The sequence below is a fragment of the Lonchura striata genome, chromosome 3, assembly GCF_050655825.1.
Source record: "Lonchura striata isolate lonStrDom1 chromosome 3, ASM5065582v1, whole genome shotgun sequence".
Taxonomy (NCBI): domain Eukaryota; kingdom Metazoa; phylum Chordata; class Aves; order Passeriformes; family Estrildidae; genus Lonchura; species Lonchura striata.
Genome location: NC_140705.1, coordinates 23,912,997 through 23,931,706, shown reverse-complemented (window position 1 = coordinate 23,931,706; position 18,710 = coordinate 23,912,997). Strand labels below are relative to the sequence as shown.

The following is an 18,710-nucleotide window of genomic DNA, read 5'->3' as shown; positions in this document are numbered from 1 at the left end:
AACCTATCTTCCCTGCATTAATTACAATGCTGGTGTCTGAACAACCAGCTCCATGTGGATTTTTGGTGTAATGACATTTCCAATTCAACAAAAGCAGTATCAGCCACATAAGGAAGGATTATGCTTCCAGAAATTACTGAGTGTCTCTTAACACATAGCACATAGTTGGTGGTCCACATGCTCAAGGCATGCACTTTTCTCACCTTGTTTTAAGGTTCAACACTGCTTATTTTCATTCCAACTACTTACTGCATAATGCTGGCATGTAATTAGACAAAGTTACCATGAAAGAACCTTGGAATTCATATCCATAATATGGTAACCTACAAATAGTAGAATAGTCCTACCTTGGTTGGTTACTTTTTGCCCATAGAAACTTTTTTTTCAATGTGAATGGTAAGAAAGAGCACTAATGAACTTTTGTAAAACTAATCTGACAGAACTGAAAAAGAGACTTTCTGCCCATACCATGCAATAGGGGAGAGTGATTATGCAAATTTTTAGGTACTGAACACCCAAAGTTCTTAGATGAGCTAGAAATTACAGGAAGTATTAATTTCCTAAGTGAGGGCACTTCCTTATTTCAAAACAAACTGAAATTCATATACATGAAGTCCTGTGGTTCTACCTCTGAATACCAGAGAAGCTGGAAAAGCAACTAGAAAGCAAAGCAACTAGATTTGGTTCTGATGAAATTGTTATTTTGTGTCACCAATATTGTTAAAGACGATTCTTCCAGAAATATCTTTGAAAGCTTTCCTCCTCCTCCTCCTCCTCCTTTTTGGAGGCAAAGTAAATTCATGTAACTTGTATCTAAATTAAACATTTTTCTTTTCTCTCAAGTTTAAATGCATAACATTCAGGGGAAAGGCATGAGGCTTTCCTTAGCTGTCTACTTCTAGCGTTTGATAAGCAGAACAGCAATCTAACAGTAATTCTTGTAACAATATCTGAAATTAAGGATTATGTTCTTAACATTTGTAATTTCTACAGAGCAGGGAGAATTGGACACAAATTAGGGTGGGGAAATAGTCCTTCTGAAGACTGATTTTAAATAGGGACCAAAGAAGTGAAGCAGATGATCCTGGACTTTAACAACAAGGGCTTTCTGACTGAAAGTCAGAGAAAAGTGCATTTGCATAGTCAGTTACTTGAATTGTCAATTCCATCAATTAATTAATTGGCTTATAAAGAGCTACATATCTTCCACAAGTAAAAACAGGATAAAAAGGCATTATTATCAGCCACTAACTGAAGGAAAGCCTCAACAGATGGCCAGTAGAATAAGTCACATTCAGATTTTAAAAATAAAGTTCTACTTTTTATGGCCAAGGAATTCCCTAAATGTGTTTACAGAGATAGTTTAAATTGGTCTTACTTGCTTATCAAGACTACTGAAATGGATTGAGAAGGCTAAGCCAGCCCACTATTACAACAAAATTTTTGTTTTTAAAATATTGTCCACTCATGCAACATCAATCTTCAATAACTTCAATAAAAATGGAATTATTTCACATTTTAAAAATACTGCTAAATATATGTTACGTATATTTTTCTTGTGTAACATAAAGGATGCAACATGTCTTATTTGAAGGCCAGATGGCACTGCATTCACTATTACATTGCTAGTGTTCCTTAAATAAACTTCCAAGTTCTTAACATTCGGTTTTGTCGTTTACCAACCAGCTGTGATTAACACTGAATGCTCTACCTACTCAAACTCTGTAAATATTTCTTGCCATGCTAAATTCAGTTAAGCCACAGTAGGAGTTTTCAATACTATTTCTATCAGCCTAGCCAGACCACCTACATTTAGTCGTCCTTCTACGTATTTGTGCAATAAGCTTCCCCATCACTTCTGCTGTATCATGTAAGACTCTATGTTAATGAGACATTACAATGCTAAACCTGAAAAAATAATTATATTTTCTTGTTCCACACAATTTTAAGAACATTTTCCATTCTGTGTGATCCTACCAGATGTATAATCTACACTTGAAACATCCAGGCATACACTAAGAAAAACACAGGCATGGATTGGCCCAGGAAGCCATTCTAAGGATTAGTATTCTGACCTGCTTCTGGACCATCTGTATTGAGCAGGTCACCCTTGCTTTTGAAGGCTTTTTTTTATTCTCCAGCTACTTCTTCCATGATCAGCATTTAGAGATTCTGTTTCAGAACCTGCTGAAAACTTCAAAACCTCTAGAATTAAACATATATATGCAAAACCATCACCCTCAGTGACTATCATGAAATCTCTGGGTACTTGTGGTTCTATGACTGTTGAAAAGCATGCCTGTAACAAATCTTTCTCAAAACAATGCTCCTAAAGCACAGCAACATTTGTTCTATTCTTTTCATTATGTTTACTTTCATAATGAAATGCCTATTTCAGCATTCTACCTGCTAGCTGCAAATGTTAAGAGGAAAATATCTCTGCTTACCTGGTAATTCCCTTTCAGTAGTAACGTTCCACAGATCCATTCAGCCTGCTTGCAGCTTGGGGGTAAACCAGACTCATCAGTATCAGAATATTCTTCACATCTGAAGAAATTCACCCCTCCCCACAGCAAAAGTTTCTGAAGCTAAAATAAAGCTATGCTACTTTCTTGCATCACAGATTGTGCAGTTGTCCTAAAAGAGGGGGAGTGGGGGGGAGGGGGAAACTGTGAATGATGGGGATACTACAAACCATTATATTTCTGTGATCTTTTGTTGAATCCTCAGGATTTTGAAATCATGTCCAAGTAGGAGACCATCTGTGTATTTTTAGGGGAGGAATAAAGATTGTGTAGAGCAGAGGAAAGCTTTTTTCATCTGCCATGTATGAAACTTTCAAAATATCCTACCGGCCAGTCATTAATAATCTTTTACTTTAAAGATTAACATCCAAAAAAAAAAAAAAAAAAAAAAAAAGTAATCTGGTAGTCTTTATCTTTCCAGGCACAAACAAGACTGCTGAAAAAATGGTGAAAGTTAAAAAAAAACTGGATCTCAGCTGGGTGTCTAGTGTGCCAATGGGCAGCAGGTCTTCTTCAATCATAATTTAAAACACACTAGTGAAGCTTCATCTGTTTAAGAATTTAGTTGATTTCACCACCCATACAGAATGTCACAGGTAACTGTCTTTTTCAGGTATGCATTTAATGCTGAAAGAACTGTTTTTTCAGCTAAAGTCAATTCCTGATGAAGCACTGTCCTGAGAGACCAATGCTAGATTAAACATTACAGATACATAAAAGGCTTTCCAAAGAGGTACCTGGATCTTATTCAAACCTAAGAACCACAAATAAATAGCAAACATACAGAGCTGCTGACACAATCTCTCTTCTCTTTCTAGACATTAAGCCAGAAGACCACTATGTAGATCTCCAAGTTCAGTCTTTACTGGTAAAAAGCCAATATTACAGTGGCCTGAAGCCAACACTACAGAATGAACACATATGGACAAGAAAGGTCCTGGAATATTAATGATATTATTATAAGATGTGTCCTAGGAAGCCACAGACATCCCAATTTATTCAAATATCCTTACAAGTACAAATACTCTGATTTTTCAATTTCAGGAAAAAGTCATGCCCTGTGTTTTGGCTGCTGTGTGAATAAGGAAGTATTAAAGAAAAATAATCCTAGAAGCAAGGGGAAATTCCTAAATGTTACCCACGCTGGGAGGAACAGGTTATGCCTGCTTGTTGGGCAGCTCTAGACACAGACAGCCCTGCAGAATAGGCAAGGAAATTAGACTTGCTCTCATTAGACTGAGAAAGGCAGTAAAAAGACACTCCTACTCACAGCTTAAATGGTGCAACTTGTTTCTCCAAATGGTTCAACTAGCCAACAGGACAAGTCCTGCTCCAAACTGCACCTACCTAATTACCAGCTTAAGTATCTCCCATGCATTAGTATTCACTGTTTTACTCCAGATAGGAACTAAACCATGAGTTAAGAGAACACAAATCACAGAGAAATACAAAAAGCAGCACTGGTAATATTAGGACATCTAGTCTGTTATCCAGTCCTGTGTTCATCACACATCTTTCTAGAAAGCCCTGAAAGCTTAAAAGAAGTAGGTTTAATCCAGCAAGAAAAAACAGCACACAGAAAAGCCGACTGAAGTGGTCACACAGAGTAAGAAAAGCTGACATACTCAGAGCATGGCTATGCATAAGCAAGAGGAAAGACAAAAGGTTCAAGGAAACCCTTGCCTATGTTCTTCAAACATCCAGTTAAAAGTACTCAAAAATACTCCTTTTGGCAATACAACGGAAAATAAAATATAAAATATCTGCGCAGAAGAATGCTTAACCAGCACAGTAAAAGTACTGATAAACTCTACATATCAGTAGCTTGAACAAGTTCAGACACTGGCTTGGGACAGTGATCTCAACTCTGGCACTCATACATCAGACCATGGGAAAAACCAACTGGAGATCAGAATTCACAAGGAAGACACACTTCCACTAAGGCTTCACTGCAAGGCAATTGAGGTCTATCATCTGCCATTAGTAAGAATTTCCTAACATTAAAGAACTGCTGTTTGTAAAAGATTTGCCACTGCTTTTGCTGCTTTCCCCATTTATTTCCATCACCATAAGATTATAAGTAGGTTTCTTCTAGCCAAAAAAAAAAAAAAGTTAAAAAAAAAGTTAAAAAAAAAAAAAAAGAGAGACCCTAAGTACATACTGATCTCTGCACTACATGAAGCTGAGACAGAGATTTCACTGGCTATATTAGGCAGTTTCCTAGACAGCACCATAAGATTGTAAGCAATTAGGATGCATTTGCCCAAGTTTCCACATATTCTAGTGACCAGAAGACCTGCAGCAAGCACAGGGAACTTCAAATTTTTCCCTGAACAATTCCATCTATAGTAGAATAACTACAAGTATATATTTGTTTGCTCACTATTTGGCAGGTCTCATATATAGCACATTGGTCCAGCCTATTCCATCAAATAGCAACATGCATTATTATCCAAAGCATAATGAAATTCCAATAAAGCATTTGCAAACATATCCAAACACCTTTTACAGACTCACTTAGTCTGCTCAGTCAGAAAAACAAAATTAGCACTACCTTTCAATTCCCAGCATTGGGGGAATAGGGTCCCAGCAGATAAAGAACAAAGGATGGAACAAGTACAAGTTTGTGGTTTTTACCTTTGCAAAAGCCACAGAGCATTTCACTGCTTTTACCAAATACAAGGTGATTAGCAGCACCATCAAATTCACTTGTAGTAAATAATTAAAATTTTGCCAACTAAAATAGGACAGTTGCACTTGTTGGTAGCCAGACTGGGAAAAAAAAAAAATCTTACTTATATATCTAATGTAAAAAAATCAGTAAAATTCACTGTTAGAAGTGATCCATAAGGACTTCAGGCTGCAGTTACAGTTCACTACAAGACTTCCCAATAATTTTGAGCTGGAATCAGACAGGATCTCTCTGTTGGACGTTCCTCAATAGACTTCAGGAACAGTTACATTTTGGGTGGACACCCCATGAGTTTCCCTCATGCAACATTATCATTCTTCTGAGTTCAAAACTATGCATTTTCAGTCCAAGCTTCCTGTCGACTTCCCAACATATCTCCTCCACCTATTTCAAATACCTGATAAGGCAAAAACAATAGCCTCACATATCTGTTTCTGCTTCTTTAAATATAAACCTGATAATAACAGTTTCTAATACTGAGATTAAAGTGTTTTTGTAAAAATACAATATTCATATTCTAAACCGCTAATGTGGGAACACGTCCCAGATCAAAGCAGGCCTGTCAGACTTGAATAGCCTATTGCTCCAGGAGAACTCACCAAGACCACGAGGACAAGCTTGTGGCTCTTCCTGGCACAAGTGAGGACGCCAGATTTTTAGTTTCAATATCAAGGATCAGATACTGACTTTAAGAAAGGATGGGTTGCATTGCTTTGTCCTATAAGAACTCATGATGAAACTGCTTAGGATCAGTCTGAGGCAAATTTTTACCTTTCCTTCTTGCACAGCTCCACATACCAGCATCACTACAAATTCTGGTATCCCCATTTTAACTGTACTTGTTTCCAGTCATCTGCTCCAAAACAGAGGCTACCACCATTCTCACTGGCAAATGAGAGGCAGAACAATCAAGAAGCCAGAGCCACCACAGCCAGTGAGCTGTCAGGGAAGCCAACAACCTTCCTGCAGCTACTGTCTGCAAAGCAGCAGTCCATGCCATGCTTTTGGGAATCGTGCTTGTCATGTTTCTTGCATTTATTTTCAGAATCAGGCAGGATCCCAAATTTTTTGCCTTGATTTTCACTAAACACAAAGCCTGAACAGGCCTTTTCTTAGCTGCCAGTTCTGAAAAAGCTGCATGAAAAGTTATGTGAACTTTTACAGTGAAGGAAGAATATCACAAAAGTCCTGGCCCATGCAATTTTTAGGTAAGACTCTGAGCTAGTCACTGGGCACACACTATCTGTACCTGTTAGTGCTTGTGGGAGGTTTCAAAAGATATTTTCCACTTCTATTGCTGGTGTGGTGCCAGCTGAGAGCTTTCATACGCATGGGAAGTGGCTAAAGTAATGCCAGTCTGAACTTGACTACATTGCAGGAGCTCTTATGATTAAGATCCCTTCTGCAGGACTCCTGTTTAGAAACATCTGGATTTTACTGAACTAACAACAAACCAGTAAAATGGGTCATAGTTGTGTGCAGCTATTTGCCAGGAGAAAATACTAAAGATGTCTACATATGCTCAAGGAGAAACTGGACAAGTACACAAAAGAGATTCATTAAGGGCTATCATTTAGACAAACCAAAATCCAAAGCTCAGGAAATCCTCTGAACCAGAAGCAGCCAGGGGATGGAAAAAAGTCACCACACACACACACACACACACACACACACACACTGTTCTTCTAAACCCTCACTAGGCATCCACTCAGGGACATGGCAGAACGAAACTGGGCTAGATGAGCCTTTGAGCTGAATCAGCACAGTCATATTTAAGTGAAGAGACATGGAACTACTACTTCTCCCTCAAATTGGAAGAGACACCCTTCCCTCCACTAAAGGGAGATTTCCCATCTTCCAGTGTGGATGTTTATTCCAGTCAAAATGAGGCACATAAATATCGTTCACTTCACTTTCCACGTGTTTCCACTTTGGAAGTCTCTCCTTGCAATACTGATCTACCTTCCAGACTGAACAAGCATCTTAAAAATATATAAAATTTAATCTTAAGAGCTGTTCTATGAGTTTTCATCTCCAGAGCTCCCCCTGAAGTTTTTTCCGAAAGCAGACTGCTCCCACAGCTAGTTAGGAAGCTTCTAAATTTCCATCCTGATCACAGCCAGCTTTTACCCATCTGTTCTTGTGCCAGCAATTGCCTGGTTTTGAGCTAAGCTGCAAGCCATCTGACATGTTCACAATAATGGATCAATGGTCTACTTAGGAAAGCAAAAGGTCAGAACAGCATGACAAAACACCAAATTAATTTTGCATCTAAAATTCCAAGTTATTTTAAATCCTAAAAACAGAGTTAACTGTACACATACACACTATATAGATTCTGCATTAACCCTAATGGCAAGTGAAAATGCCATTTTTTAAGGTTTTTTCAAACAGATCCCTCCAACTTGAAAGAATAGAAAAAATAAGGGTAGACCTGTAAATAATTTTATAGTTGTATTATATATAATTATGTGAGTCATTTATACAAGAAGTGCAACAATAAAGAAACAAATAAATTTAAAAAGTAATAAAGTGCAAAGAACTTACTTCCCAATGTTTTCAGGTAGTGCTTGCAGAGAGATGTCATTTACTGAAAGACATGTCAGATTCTGCAATTCAGGAAAGCTTTCAGGCAACCTATGGAGATATTAATGCAAATCAAGGACTTCCAGAAATACTCTCTTTCATGTGAATAAGACTGTATTTAGCAAATATACACAGAGGGAGAAAAGTCCAGATTCTAGCATGACTCAAAATTCTAAGGATCATAAAAAAACACCCATGATTTAGGGACTTCAAAGTTTATTCTGTGTCAAAGAACAGGTGATATACCATTCTCTTCCCTGCACCCAATTTACAGCTTCAAAATGCTAAACAGCTTGAGAACATTTTAAGCATTTTCAGAAAACTGAAAAATAAAATCAAACACATAAAAAAAACCCCACAAACTTTTTCACTATTATTTTCCTGTACAACCAAATGGTAAAATGATTAAATTTTATTCCTATTCAGGATCCAGTTACACAAACACTTATAGCATGGCCATTTTGTACTAGCTGCTAGGCTGCTCTTCAGTTGCTGCTTTTTTGAAGAAACATGCTGTTCACTATGAAGACAATGTTCTGCTGCTACAGCATTTCACAATTACTGGTTCACAACACAACAGCATGTTAACCCCCCACTCTTTACACTATAAAATGCAGTCGCATGCAGAGTGCTTCCAAAGTTCCCAAAGCCTTTAGGTCCTTCACCCGAGCTGGTCTTCTGCAAGGTGTGGCTCTCCATTCCCTCACACTGAGGGGCTCCTGTGCCTCTTGCTCCTCACTGGCAATACCAAGAAGCTCAGTTTGCAGGATGAGGATGAGGTAAAGGGGCCAGTTAGGTAAAGAAGAAGCCCCTGAACCAGCCACTCAACTTCTGCTCAACCCCCAGAGCATGAAATCTAAGATCAAGCTGTAGCTTTTAGTTTGGCTCCTGCTCTCCCCATGACCCAGCTCAAGGCACAGGGTATGACCTGCAGGCAACTTGCCAAATGGAGACACACCAACAGGCAAATACAACTCTGCACATGGTGGGGTGGGGAGAAGGAAAAAGGTAAATTACAGTGGGGGGCAAGAGAGAGTTTTCATGTGATTAAATTCTGTACTGCACTACTTCATATTCTGGACCTTATTAACAGAAGATGCTCAATATCTTCAAAATGGAACTTCAAAAGCTCCACTGGGAGCTTTTAGACTCTCATTACCATTTAGACTCTAACAGGTTTAAGAGTGGAGTTAAATGGTTTGATTGTCATTTGCTCAGCCCTGATGTTAACAGGTAGGTAGATTCAATAATTACTGTAGGTCCTTCCAACTAGTTCTATTCTCTCTACAGCAGGCAGTGGATTTCATATCTATAATAAATCCCTACATGTGTATAAATATAAATAAACGCATCTGCTTGTTAATGATATAAATAATACATAAACCTGAAATAATCTGAAAACAGCTGGAAAATAGTCTGCCATGCTCAGTTTCATCAGTTATTTAAGTTTGACAATGAGGCAACATACTGTACTAGTGGTAGGACACTGATTGCAAACATCTCCAACTGGCTTTTAAACTTAGAGGAAATAAGGACAAGAATTAATGGCTAAAAAAGTGTTCCAGAATATTACATAAAAATAACTGACTTTCCCACTTTGCTTGGGCAAATCAGTGCAAAAGCTTACATGCTATTTTATACGTAAAACTGAAATTCTGGATCTCATCACAGAAATACCTGGCAACCATATGTAAACAGTTCCTGGAATCTGTGCTCTCTAAAGTGAACTGCTTGGAGTGATGTTTTCCAGGGCATGCAAACGCTTTGGAGCCATTTATCAAGAATTTTTAGAATTCCCTTAAATTATCAACACAGAGTTATGAGATCTACTTCAACATCACTGAAAAACTCTTTTATGAATTCCACGAAGCCATAGCTGTGCATTACAAGTATTGTTTAAGGAAACACATTATTCAGGCCTCAGGCCTTACTGAGCACACAGAATGAATGAAGAAGGATAACTAGAACACTACTACTGACACTTTTGCTTTCAATACCACGAGACACAGATCTGAGCTTTATACACTGCAACTGATGCCTGGAAAAAAGCTACTCAGTGACCCTCACCACTTGTGTATCTAAACATCAGTTCAAGCCTCAGTTTGCTTTGCTGGATTTTTGTGGTATTATTATCCTCACTAGATAAATAAGCTACAGAGCCACAGGGATTAAGATCACAAGTGTCCCTTTAATGCTCAGTGATGTGTCTTTCAGAGAACTTAGGAGGCACTATGGGCAATATTCAAAGCACACTTCTGAAGAATCTGAGCTGTACACGTGGGAGAAGCAGTCTTGCAAAACCACTGGAGCGGCTTAAGCCCATACAGACTCCTGTTTGTTAGCACTGCAGCAGCCCAGCCAGCCAGCAAACCCTGCAAGTATCTGGCCATCTCAGTACAAAGCAAAGCAGGTCAGTGAGCACCCACTGTGAACACTCTGGCTTATGTGACTTGCTCAGCATCACAAAGGAGCTCTGTGGCAACGGCTGGTTTAAGAAATAGTTCTCCAAATAGTATTCAAAGGCTTTAACTAGCAAATCACCTCTTCTTTGCCAGCTCCACCCTCACTTTATTAGATAGATTCCAAATTATTTAGCAAATTGAACAGAGAAATGTAAATAAAACTCCTCTTCCATTTTAAAAGTGTGCATAACAACCTCCAAACCTCAGCTCATCAGAACACAGGCTAGCAGCAGACACAGCAGCCACCGACAAACAGAGTGTGTTTCTGCCTCATGTTACTGCATGACACTGTGTCCCAATTGATGGGAGGGTGATGAAATGCTAGTCCAAGCTTTAATCATTAGTAAAAGCCATTATCTGCAGCGGCTGATCTAAAGTCTATTCCAAATTGTCAGACACCTGGGTTTGTGCCAATTCATTCGCTCTAACTACTGCTGTATCTTTCCCAAGTATGAACATGGTTTTCCCATGCATTTAAGAAAAGGAATGAAAATCATTTTATGGACAATCAGATTTACCAAATCAGATTTTTCTGGTTGGCTAACAAATTTAATCCCCACCCAAACAGAGATGGACATCACTTTTTAAATCTGAATTTTTGCTACAGTCCCTGACAGAGACAAATACTGTTGACAGTATTACACAGAGTCTAGGTCACAATTTTTAAGGGCTTATTTAAAATTGTAATTGTTACAGCAAGATTACGATTCTGGTATGTCATGTACTAAGAAGAAGGTGAAGTTACCTAGTCAGTGGATTACCACTGAAATCTGCTATCTGTAGTGCTCTGCAGAATGAGATGCTTTCTGGTATTTCAGGAATATCTGCAGAAAAAAAAAAAAAAAAGGAAAAATTGTCAGCAACTGCATTGAAATTATTGCTTAATGATAGTAAGTAACTCAGTACAGCAAGGAGTATCTTGGTATCTTTCAAAACATTTCAACATGCAAGACTGCTCCCTGTCCAAGTACGGAACTATAGAAGCAGACCCATTTTGTGCTTTTCCACACTCCATTTTCCCGTCCTACTCCATGTTCATCTTCCTAATACTAACATGTCCTTGGACTGATCTTTATCAGACTCTGGCCATCAAAAGAATCAGACAACTGATAGGCTAGGGCTGTCCTAAAGCGCCAATTACAATCTGAACCTCTGGTGAATTGATCAATACGTGCCCACATTCTGTACTGGAAGAAAGAACATGGGAAAGGAAAACAGTGGAAAGAAGAAGAGAATGTGCAAGCCTCTCCACATGTAACATACACTCATGGAGCAGAAACATCCTTCCTTACACCACAGCCAAGTAATTATAAAATCATATTTACACCAACAGGTCACAAGTAAGTGCTACTACACCATTTCAGATTGCCAGGAAGTAAACAGAGATGTTTGTACATGGAAAAAGTGGGCTTTTTCAAGGAACCCTAACACAGCACATATATCTACTCAAGTCAAGTATGTCTTAGAAATAAAACTGTCTTCTGGCACTCTTACAGCACACTGAATATCCACAAATAGGCTGTGAGTCTTCTGAATCACTGAGATTCAGCAACAATTAAACAAATCTTTTCTTTCCTTGAATGTCAAAATTAATTTTTATGATTGATTTTGGAAGAAATTTTTAAAAAGTTAATTTTTAAGTAAAGGTCAGACTACTGTTTCAAAGTTTCCAGCTATTTCCACTGACCTCACCAGCCACGTATGACATAAATACATCGAAAATAAAAATGGAAATTAGTTCTTTTCCTACCTAGCTGAGTAACTCAGAATTGACTATCTATGTATTTTCTTCAGATTTTCTCCCCAAAAGAGGTGTGATGGAGAAAGGGTGGAAAAGAGGAAAGTACCTGCTCACCAGGTTCATCTCTTGCCAGGTAATCTCACCAAAAGCATCTGTTTTGAATGCTTCCAAACTCAGAACAAAATCACAGAATGGTTTGAGTTAAAAAGCACCAAAAGCATCACCTAGTCCCACCCCCTTGCCATGGACAGGAACACCTTCCACCAGACCCGGTTGCTCAAAGCCCAATCCAAGCTGTCCTTGAAGACTTCCAGGAATGGAGCATCCACAGCTTCTCTGGGCAACCCATTCCAGTGCCTCATCACCCTCACACCAGTTAATTTCTTCCTAAAATCTCATCTAAATCTAGTCAAATAGACACTGGAACGTTTATCTTGCATTACAGCAACAACAAATAATGACACTGAACTTGGCTAACCAACAGCAAGTAAAGAATGTGTCATCCACTATCTAGTCTTCATGCTATTCTTCCCTGGGAATTAGCTGGAAACGTTCTGAAAAGGACATCTCTATTTCAAAGATTCTCAGGACTGAGAATTACTTATTTCTTTGCAACCAAGCCAGTATCCACAAACTTTAAAATGCATTTATGCATACACACAACTCAATCACACAAAGATACACGCTTTAGCATGACAATCATTCTCACTGATTAAAAACAAACCAACAAGCAAACAACAAAAAGTAAAGCTGAAGTAAAAATAGCTACCCTAATTGTTTGGGGGAAAAATACATACACAGAAGAATGCAACATATAAAGCAGAAGATAAATCCTCAATGCAGTAGTTTCTAAAACTAATCATGCTACTGATTTCCTCTACCAAAATATAGTTTCACTGCCATACTGCAAATAGTTTCTCTTGTACTTCTGTGTGATGTACTACAAAACCCAGAAAATATGCTTTCTCAGCAAAAATATTTTGACATGCTTTTTCTGTTTTAATAGTCTTGGATACTATCTGTAAAAGCCAACAATTATCCAAGCTAAGGAAAAATTTACTCCAATATATATAAGATACCATTTGCAATAATATGTATAGGCACTGCTTATAGTTTGGATGCATTTGCAAATTACGGAATCTGTTCTGCAAATAAAATGTGCTTTCCCAGACTATGAAGTCACTACATGAGCAAAACTCCTCAATAAGAAATGTAAACAGACTTAGCAAAAACAAGAGAAATTTTATTTTTGTGAGGTTTTCTTTTCCCCATAGTCTCTGACCCAGGAGACCAGTGTAAAGCAATATTGGAAGGAAGACTTTTCCATGGTCAAGAGGAATTGGGTTAGAGAACACCTAGGCAGACCTGACTTCCAGACATCCAAGGGGCCTGTTTGTGCATGTTCACACGTGCTGAGGGAGCTGGTGGACACCATGGCCAGGCCACTCATGATCATCTCTGAAAGGTCATGGGGATGAAGTGTCTGAGGACTGGACAAAAGCAAATGTCAGCCCAGTCTACAAAAACAGCAAGAAGGAGGGCCCAAGGAACTGCCGGTCTGCCAGCTTCACCTCAATCCCTCCATATGGATGACAAGAAGGTCATCAGGAGTAGTCAGCATGGATTTACACCTGATGAAACTTACTGCTTTCCAGGATGAATCTGGATGGATGAGGCAAGAGCAATGGATATCGTCTCTTTGGATTTTAGCAAGGCTTTGGACACAGTCTTCCACAATAACCTTGTAGGCAAACCAGTAGGTGCAGACTGAATGAATAGCCAGTGAGGTGGACAGAGAACTCGCTGAGCTGTGAATCCACACCTGGAGAGCTGTGTCGCATTCTGGGCCCCCCAGTGTGAGACAGGCAGCTCCTGAAACAGCTCCAACAGAGGGCAACAAAGATGATTAAGGGATAGGAGCACCTGTCTTACAAATAAAGGCTGAGGGACCTGGGCCTGTTCACCTCAAGAAGAGGTAACTGAGAAGGGAACTCAACAATGCCTATCAGTATCTGAAGGGAAGGTGTCAAGAGGATGTTTCCAGGCTCTTCTTGGTGGTGCCAAGCAATAGGACAAATGACAACAGACAGAAACTGATGCACAGAAAGTTCCACCTGACTACAAGGAAAAGCATCTTTACTGTGCAGGTGACCAAACACTGAAACAGATTGCCCAGAGAGCTTATGGAGTCTTCTTCCTGGAAATATTCAAGAATCATCTGGACACAATCCTGTGCAAGGTGGTCTAGGATAATCCCTGCTTGAGCAGGGAGGTTGGATGAATGACCCACTGTGATCCCTTCCAGTATTACCCATTCTCTGATTTTGCAAAGTGCATTTTCCTCCCCCTCACTTGATTCTTTTTCACTATTCGTTTCTCTCCTCTGCCTATCTGGACAAAAGGATGGACAAAAATTCAGCGCAGCTCTCTGAAGCAAGGCTCATTATACATTTACTGAATTCAAAAAGGTTGAAAAGTAACTCATTTTCATTGCCAAGCATCTTAAAAAGATTTCTCAAGCAAAACACAAGTTAAGACACTTCATCACAACGTGTGAAGATTAGTGCAACACTGCACTGTAAATTAATTCAGAAGAGAAAAGAAGAGGCAGACTCTACTGTATCACAAAAAACCAGTGATAATTGCAGCAGAGAAGATAATATATAATAAAACCACTGACATAATCAACTGGAATGCAGCAGAGGATATTAAAATATATAAATAAGTCCTTGTGTCTCTTGATGAATTAAGAACCTTTCACCATTAGTGTTGAGTACTCAATTTTGTTACAGACATTAACATATACGTACCTGCCAATATCAGCAACAGTAAGGTTGAATACTTTTCTTGCCACTGCTGGATAACCAGCTCAAATCCTAAATAAGTATCTAGGATTCTTCTAATGCTACACTCTGATGAATGCTTTGCATTTACATGATGCCCCAGATGTTCTGGCATGCAGATTGTGCAGCACTGCTAATAATAAAGCCATAAACCAAACATAAGCCCTGTGACGTGTGACAGTACAGATACACTGAAAGCAGAAATGAAGTTGTGGCAGCAGCACTGGATCAAAATCAAGCTCAGCAGTCATGTATACAAGAGGGCATGTGTCCCCTTCTCCATCCAAAACATCTCTTCAGATGTTTATATGTTTATTGTTAGAGTTTGCACAAGAATTTGCTAACAATTTAGTAAGCCATGCACAAGTAACTTTAGAAGTAAGTTTGACACTAGGGAATTCTGTACTGCCTAGATAAGGAAATTACTCCTAAAATTCCTTCTGATTGATGATAATCCTTTCCTCTTCCCTCCCCACCACCACCCCCTTTTTTTTTTTTTTGAAGGTTTTTACAACAGTTACATCACTCAATCCACATTCCTCCAGTTTTCTTCCCCTGATGGCTGGGAGGGTTATTTTTAAACTGATAAAATTTTTGTATGGCACATTTTTCCAGCATTCTGTATTAAATGTCAAGAACTGATAATATTGCATCTACACAAAGGCTACACTACAGCCAGCATCCTTTATACATCCTGAATTTAATATAATTTCCAACACCTAATCAATATGACAACAGCAACAACCAGGAGAGTCCTAGGCTGTGACAGGGCTGCCAGACCAGAGCTACTCAAACAGCAACTCTCGAGTAAAAGAGTAAAAGTAAAAAAAAATATTTTTGCAAGAACTTTGCTGAATTCTCAGATATGAGAGATGCCCCATGTCCCTCAGGGAGAGTTTACCACGCTGAGGAGTCCTTCAGGGAGCAGCTACTGATGCAGTCACATTTTCCAGCTATGAAAGCAACACAGAGCACCAAGTGTTAGGAACCTGAAGCTGACACACTGCATACACCCCAGCCAAAATCAGCTGAACAGACCTGATTTACCTGGTCATAGTGGAAAGTCCACCAAGAGGTATACACAGCATTTTTACATAAGACAGAACACCTTTAACTGCTTAGCAACTAGTAGCAATTCATAAATGTAATTCAGCAGCTGATTAGTTTATACCAAATTTATACCCAAGGAAGACCATTCTAGACTCAAAGACTGTGAATCCATACAGCATTATCCCTCAGGAGAGATAGCCAACAGCAAACCAGGTCTCATTCATCCAATTCAGTACACAGATTATTTTTCATCCTCCTCTTTTCACATATATAATATACATTATCAACTATGGTATTTACACATACACCCACACACCCCACACACACAAAAGGTCCACTGAAGCATTAAGGACTGCAACACTTAAATGATTTAGGAGCCTTAAGGTTCTCTTTTCACTTCCAGGGAAGTTACTGTGTGCCACCCACCTTCTAGAGGGATCTCTTGAGAAGCCTGCCCTTGGAAAAGCTGTTTTCCAGCCCTGCTCTCCACCTCTCCTCCCTCTATTAAACATGGAACAAAACAGCCCACTTTTTCAAATACCTTTCAAGTGGGAATTTGTGCTGCAAGCATTTGTTTGTCTTTCTGAAGGGCTCTCTGGCTGGAAAGCCCAGCTGAGCAGGCTGCTGTATCACAGATGTCCCTACTACATCTCTTTACCCTCTCAAGACCAGCCACGTGCAGCTCCCAAGGGTCTGATCCTGCAGGGGGAAGGGATGGAAGAAGGTTACTCATCCTCTTCCTCCATTTCCATACTGAGATCTTGTCATTCGCATTCATCAGACAGGTTTCCCTTTTTTTTAAAACCAGGAGGCTCTGCTACTAGTCCTGAAGTCAAAGTAATCAACCTCTTTCAATGAAGTGCTACAGGTTTTGGGGCACAATGTGACACCAGTCATGTGGTTCTTGCAAAGTCTGTTGAGATTAAGTGGTTCTTGAACAGGTTGTAACATTTTCCTCTTCAGGCTCTGAGGCTGAGGATATACAACAAAACAAGAGAGAAAGCTCTTTCAAGACCTGTCTTTAAAGCTTTAAGGAAAATTCACCAACAGGTTCAGGTTGCGTTTTCTCAAGTAAATCCCTTACTGAATAATTAACAAGAAACTGAAGAGACATGTCTCATTTCTCCTCCTCACTGCTTCTGGAAAAATCCCTTTTCAAAACAACAGGAGCACCAGGGACAAAGTCCTCACAAAACAGCATTTCACACATACATTTATATTAGACATGTTACTTGAAAGAAAACTGTGCAGGGACATAAGAACAAGCTGGGTTTTTGAACAGAACAGACTGTCCTTCTCAGCTGCAGCAAGCACCAGGAACAGTGATCAGCAGAGGTAAATCCGAAACAGGAGGAATAAGGAAGGGTGGGAGAGAGGGAAGAGCTGGAAGACCAGATCACAAGGGAACAATAGTTCCAGTTCAATTAAGTGGAAGAGCCAAAGCTTGACAACAAATTTATGTATTCTACCTTTTTACTTATAAAAAATAAAGAGTCAAGAGTTACCCAGAAGCGTTAATGGAAATATTTTTATAAGAATTTCCACCTTGGACCTCAAGGACAATAGGAATTAAATACTTTTAGTCTGAGAAGTAAGGGTAAAAAATGTGAAAACTAGTATTCTACCTACGAAGCTGTGGATAAGAGACAGTGTTTTAACAGCAAAGTTCCAGATTTATTCCAGATTAATTCTTCAGTAACTTCATTGTCATGTCATCTTACATTCTCAATAAAATAGAAAACAAAACCCAAGCTAATCTGTGAATACAAGAATTAACAACTTCTGTCTCCAGACTACCATTTTATGATCTCTAATCTAGATTATCCAGAAAATTAAGTCTTTGTTTTATGTCACTCCTATACGTACTGTCTGATGTTTAACACTCCAGCTGACACTTGAGGCAGGCCTAAGGTTTCTGCCTCCAACTTGGCCTGCTCCTCTCCATGCTTTCCTTTGAATTTGTATAAAGGCACTATTGCTAGATGCACACTTAAGTACATCAGCAAAGCCTCATCAGAAAGAATAATTAAATCTGGCAGAACATGCCATGATGGAAAAATCCACTTTTCTATAATCCATTTAAAAATAACATCTTCTAGAATTCTCTAATTAAATTATTCCATCATGAGATTTCATTTATCTTATCTTTCTCAATCACACTCAGCACTTGCTGCTTCTGCCTTCTCCTTGACGAGAAGCCCTGTGCAAGGACATGGTCCAGTAATTTCTCTCCTTACCTTACTTCTCTTGCTGCGTATAAAGTTCTCCTCTTCCTCCAACCTACTGACATCAAATGAATTATAGTGACACAGATTCACAAATCAGATTCACTTTTACATCACTTTTTCAAACTAAGAATTTCTACATGTCTGAGGCACTTTGCAGAGCTCCAGAGTCCAAAAGTAATTTGCAGTGTTTCTTTCTTCCCTAATATGCTCCTTTGCATTGACCCATAAACCTCATATGTAAGACATTAAAGTGATGTTTTTAAGCACAAATTTTAAACTAACCTCAAGGGAGAAATGGGAGATAATACAAAGAAAAAGTATGTTACAAGAAATTAGACATGTTAAAAAAACCCAACCCCAACATCAAAACTCAAACATGCAACACAATTATTAGCAATCAACCATCTAAAAGAAAAAAAAAAATCTCTTATCTCCAAGCCTGCTTTGCTTCCATTAGCACAAAAAAATCCCCAAACTCCCCACAAAAGTTACTCTAACACCTTATAAAACACAGCAGCCTCTGGAGGAGTGTTCCATCACTTTTAGGTGTACACACAGGGTTGCAGCAACTGCATTCACAGGA

At 38.9% G+C, this 18,710-nt stretch overlaps 1 protein-coding gene across 1 annotated transcript in view; it reads right to left on the bottom strand.

The window, feature by feature from the left end:
- LRRC1 (leucine rich repeat containing 1) overlaps positions 1–18,710 on the bottom strand; it is a 69,935-nt gene that overhangs the window by 29,224 nt on the left and 22,001 nt on the right. The window contains exons 3-4 of the mRNA XM_021551257.4: positions 11,011–11,089; positions 7,765–7,854 (exon numbers count right to left, since the gene is read on the bottom strand). Coding sequence (XP_021406932.1) covers positions 7,765–7,854; positions 11,011–11,089 — 169 coding nt within the window. The remainder of the gene's footprint in view (positions 1–7,764; positions 7,855–11,010; positions 11,090–18,710) is intronic.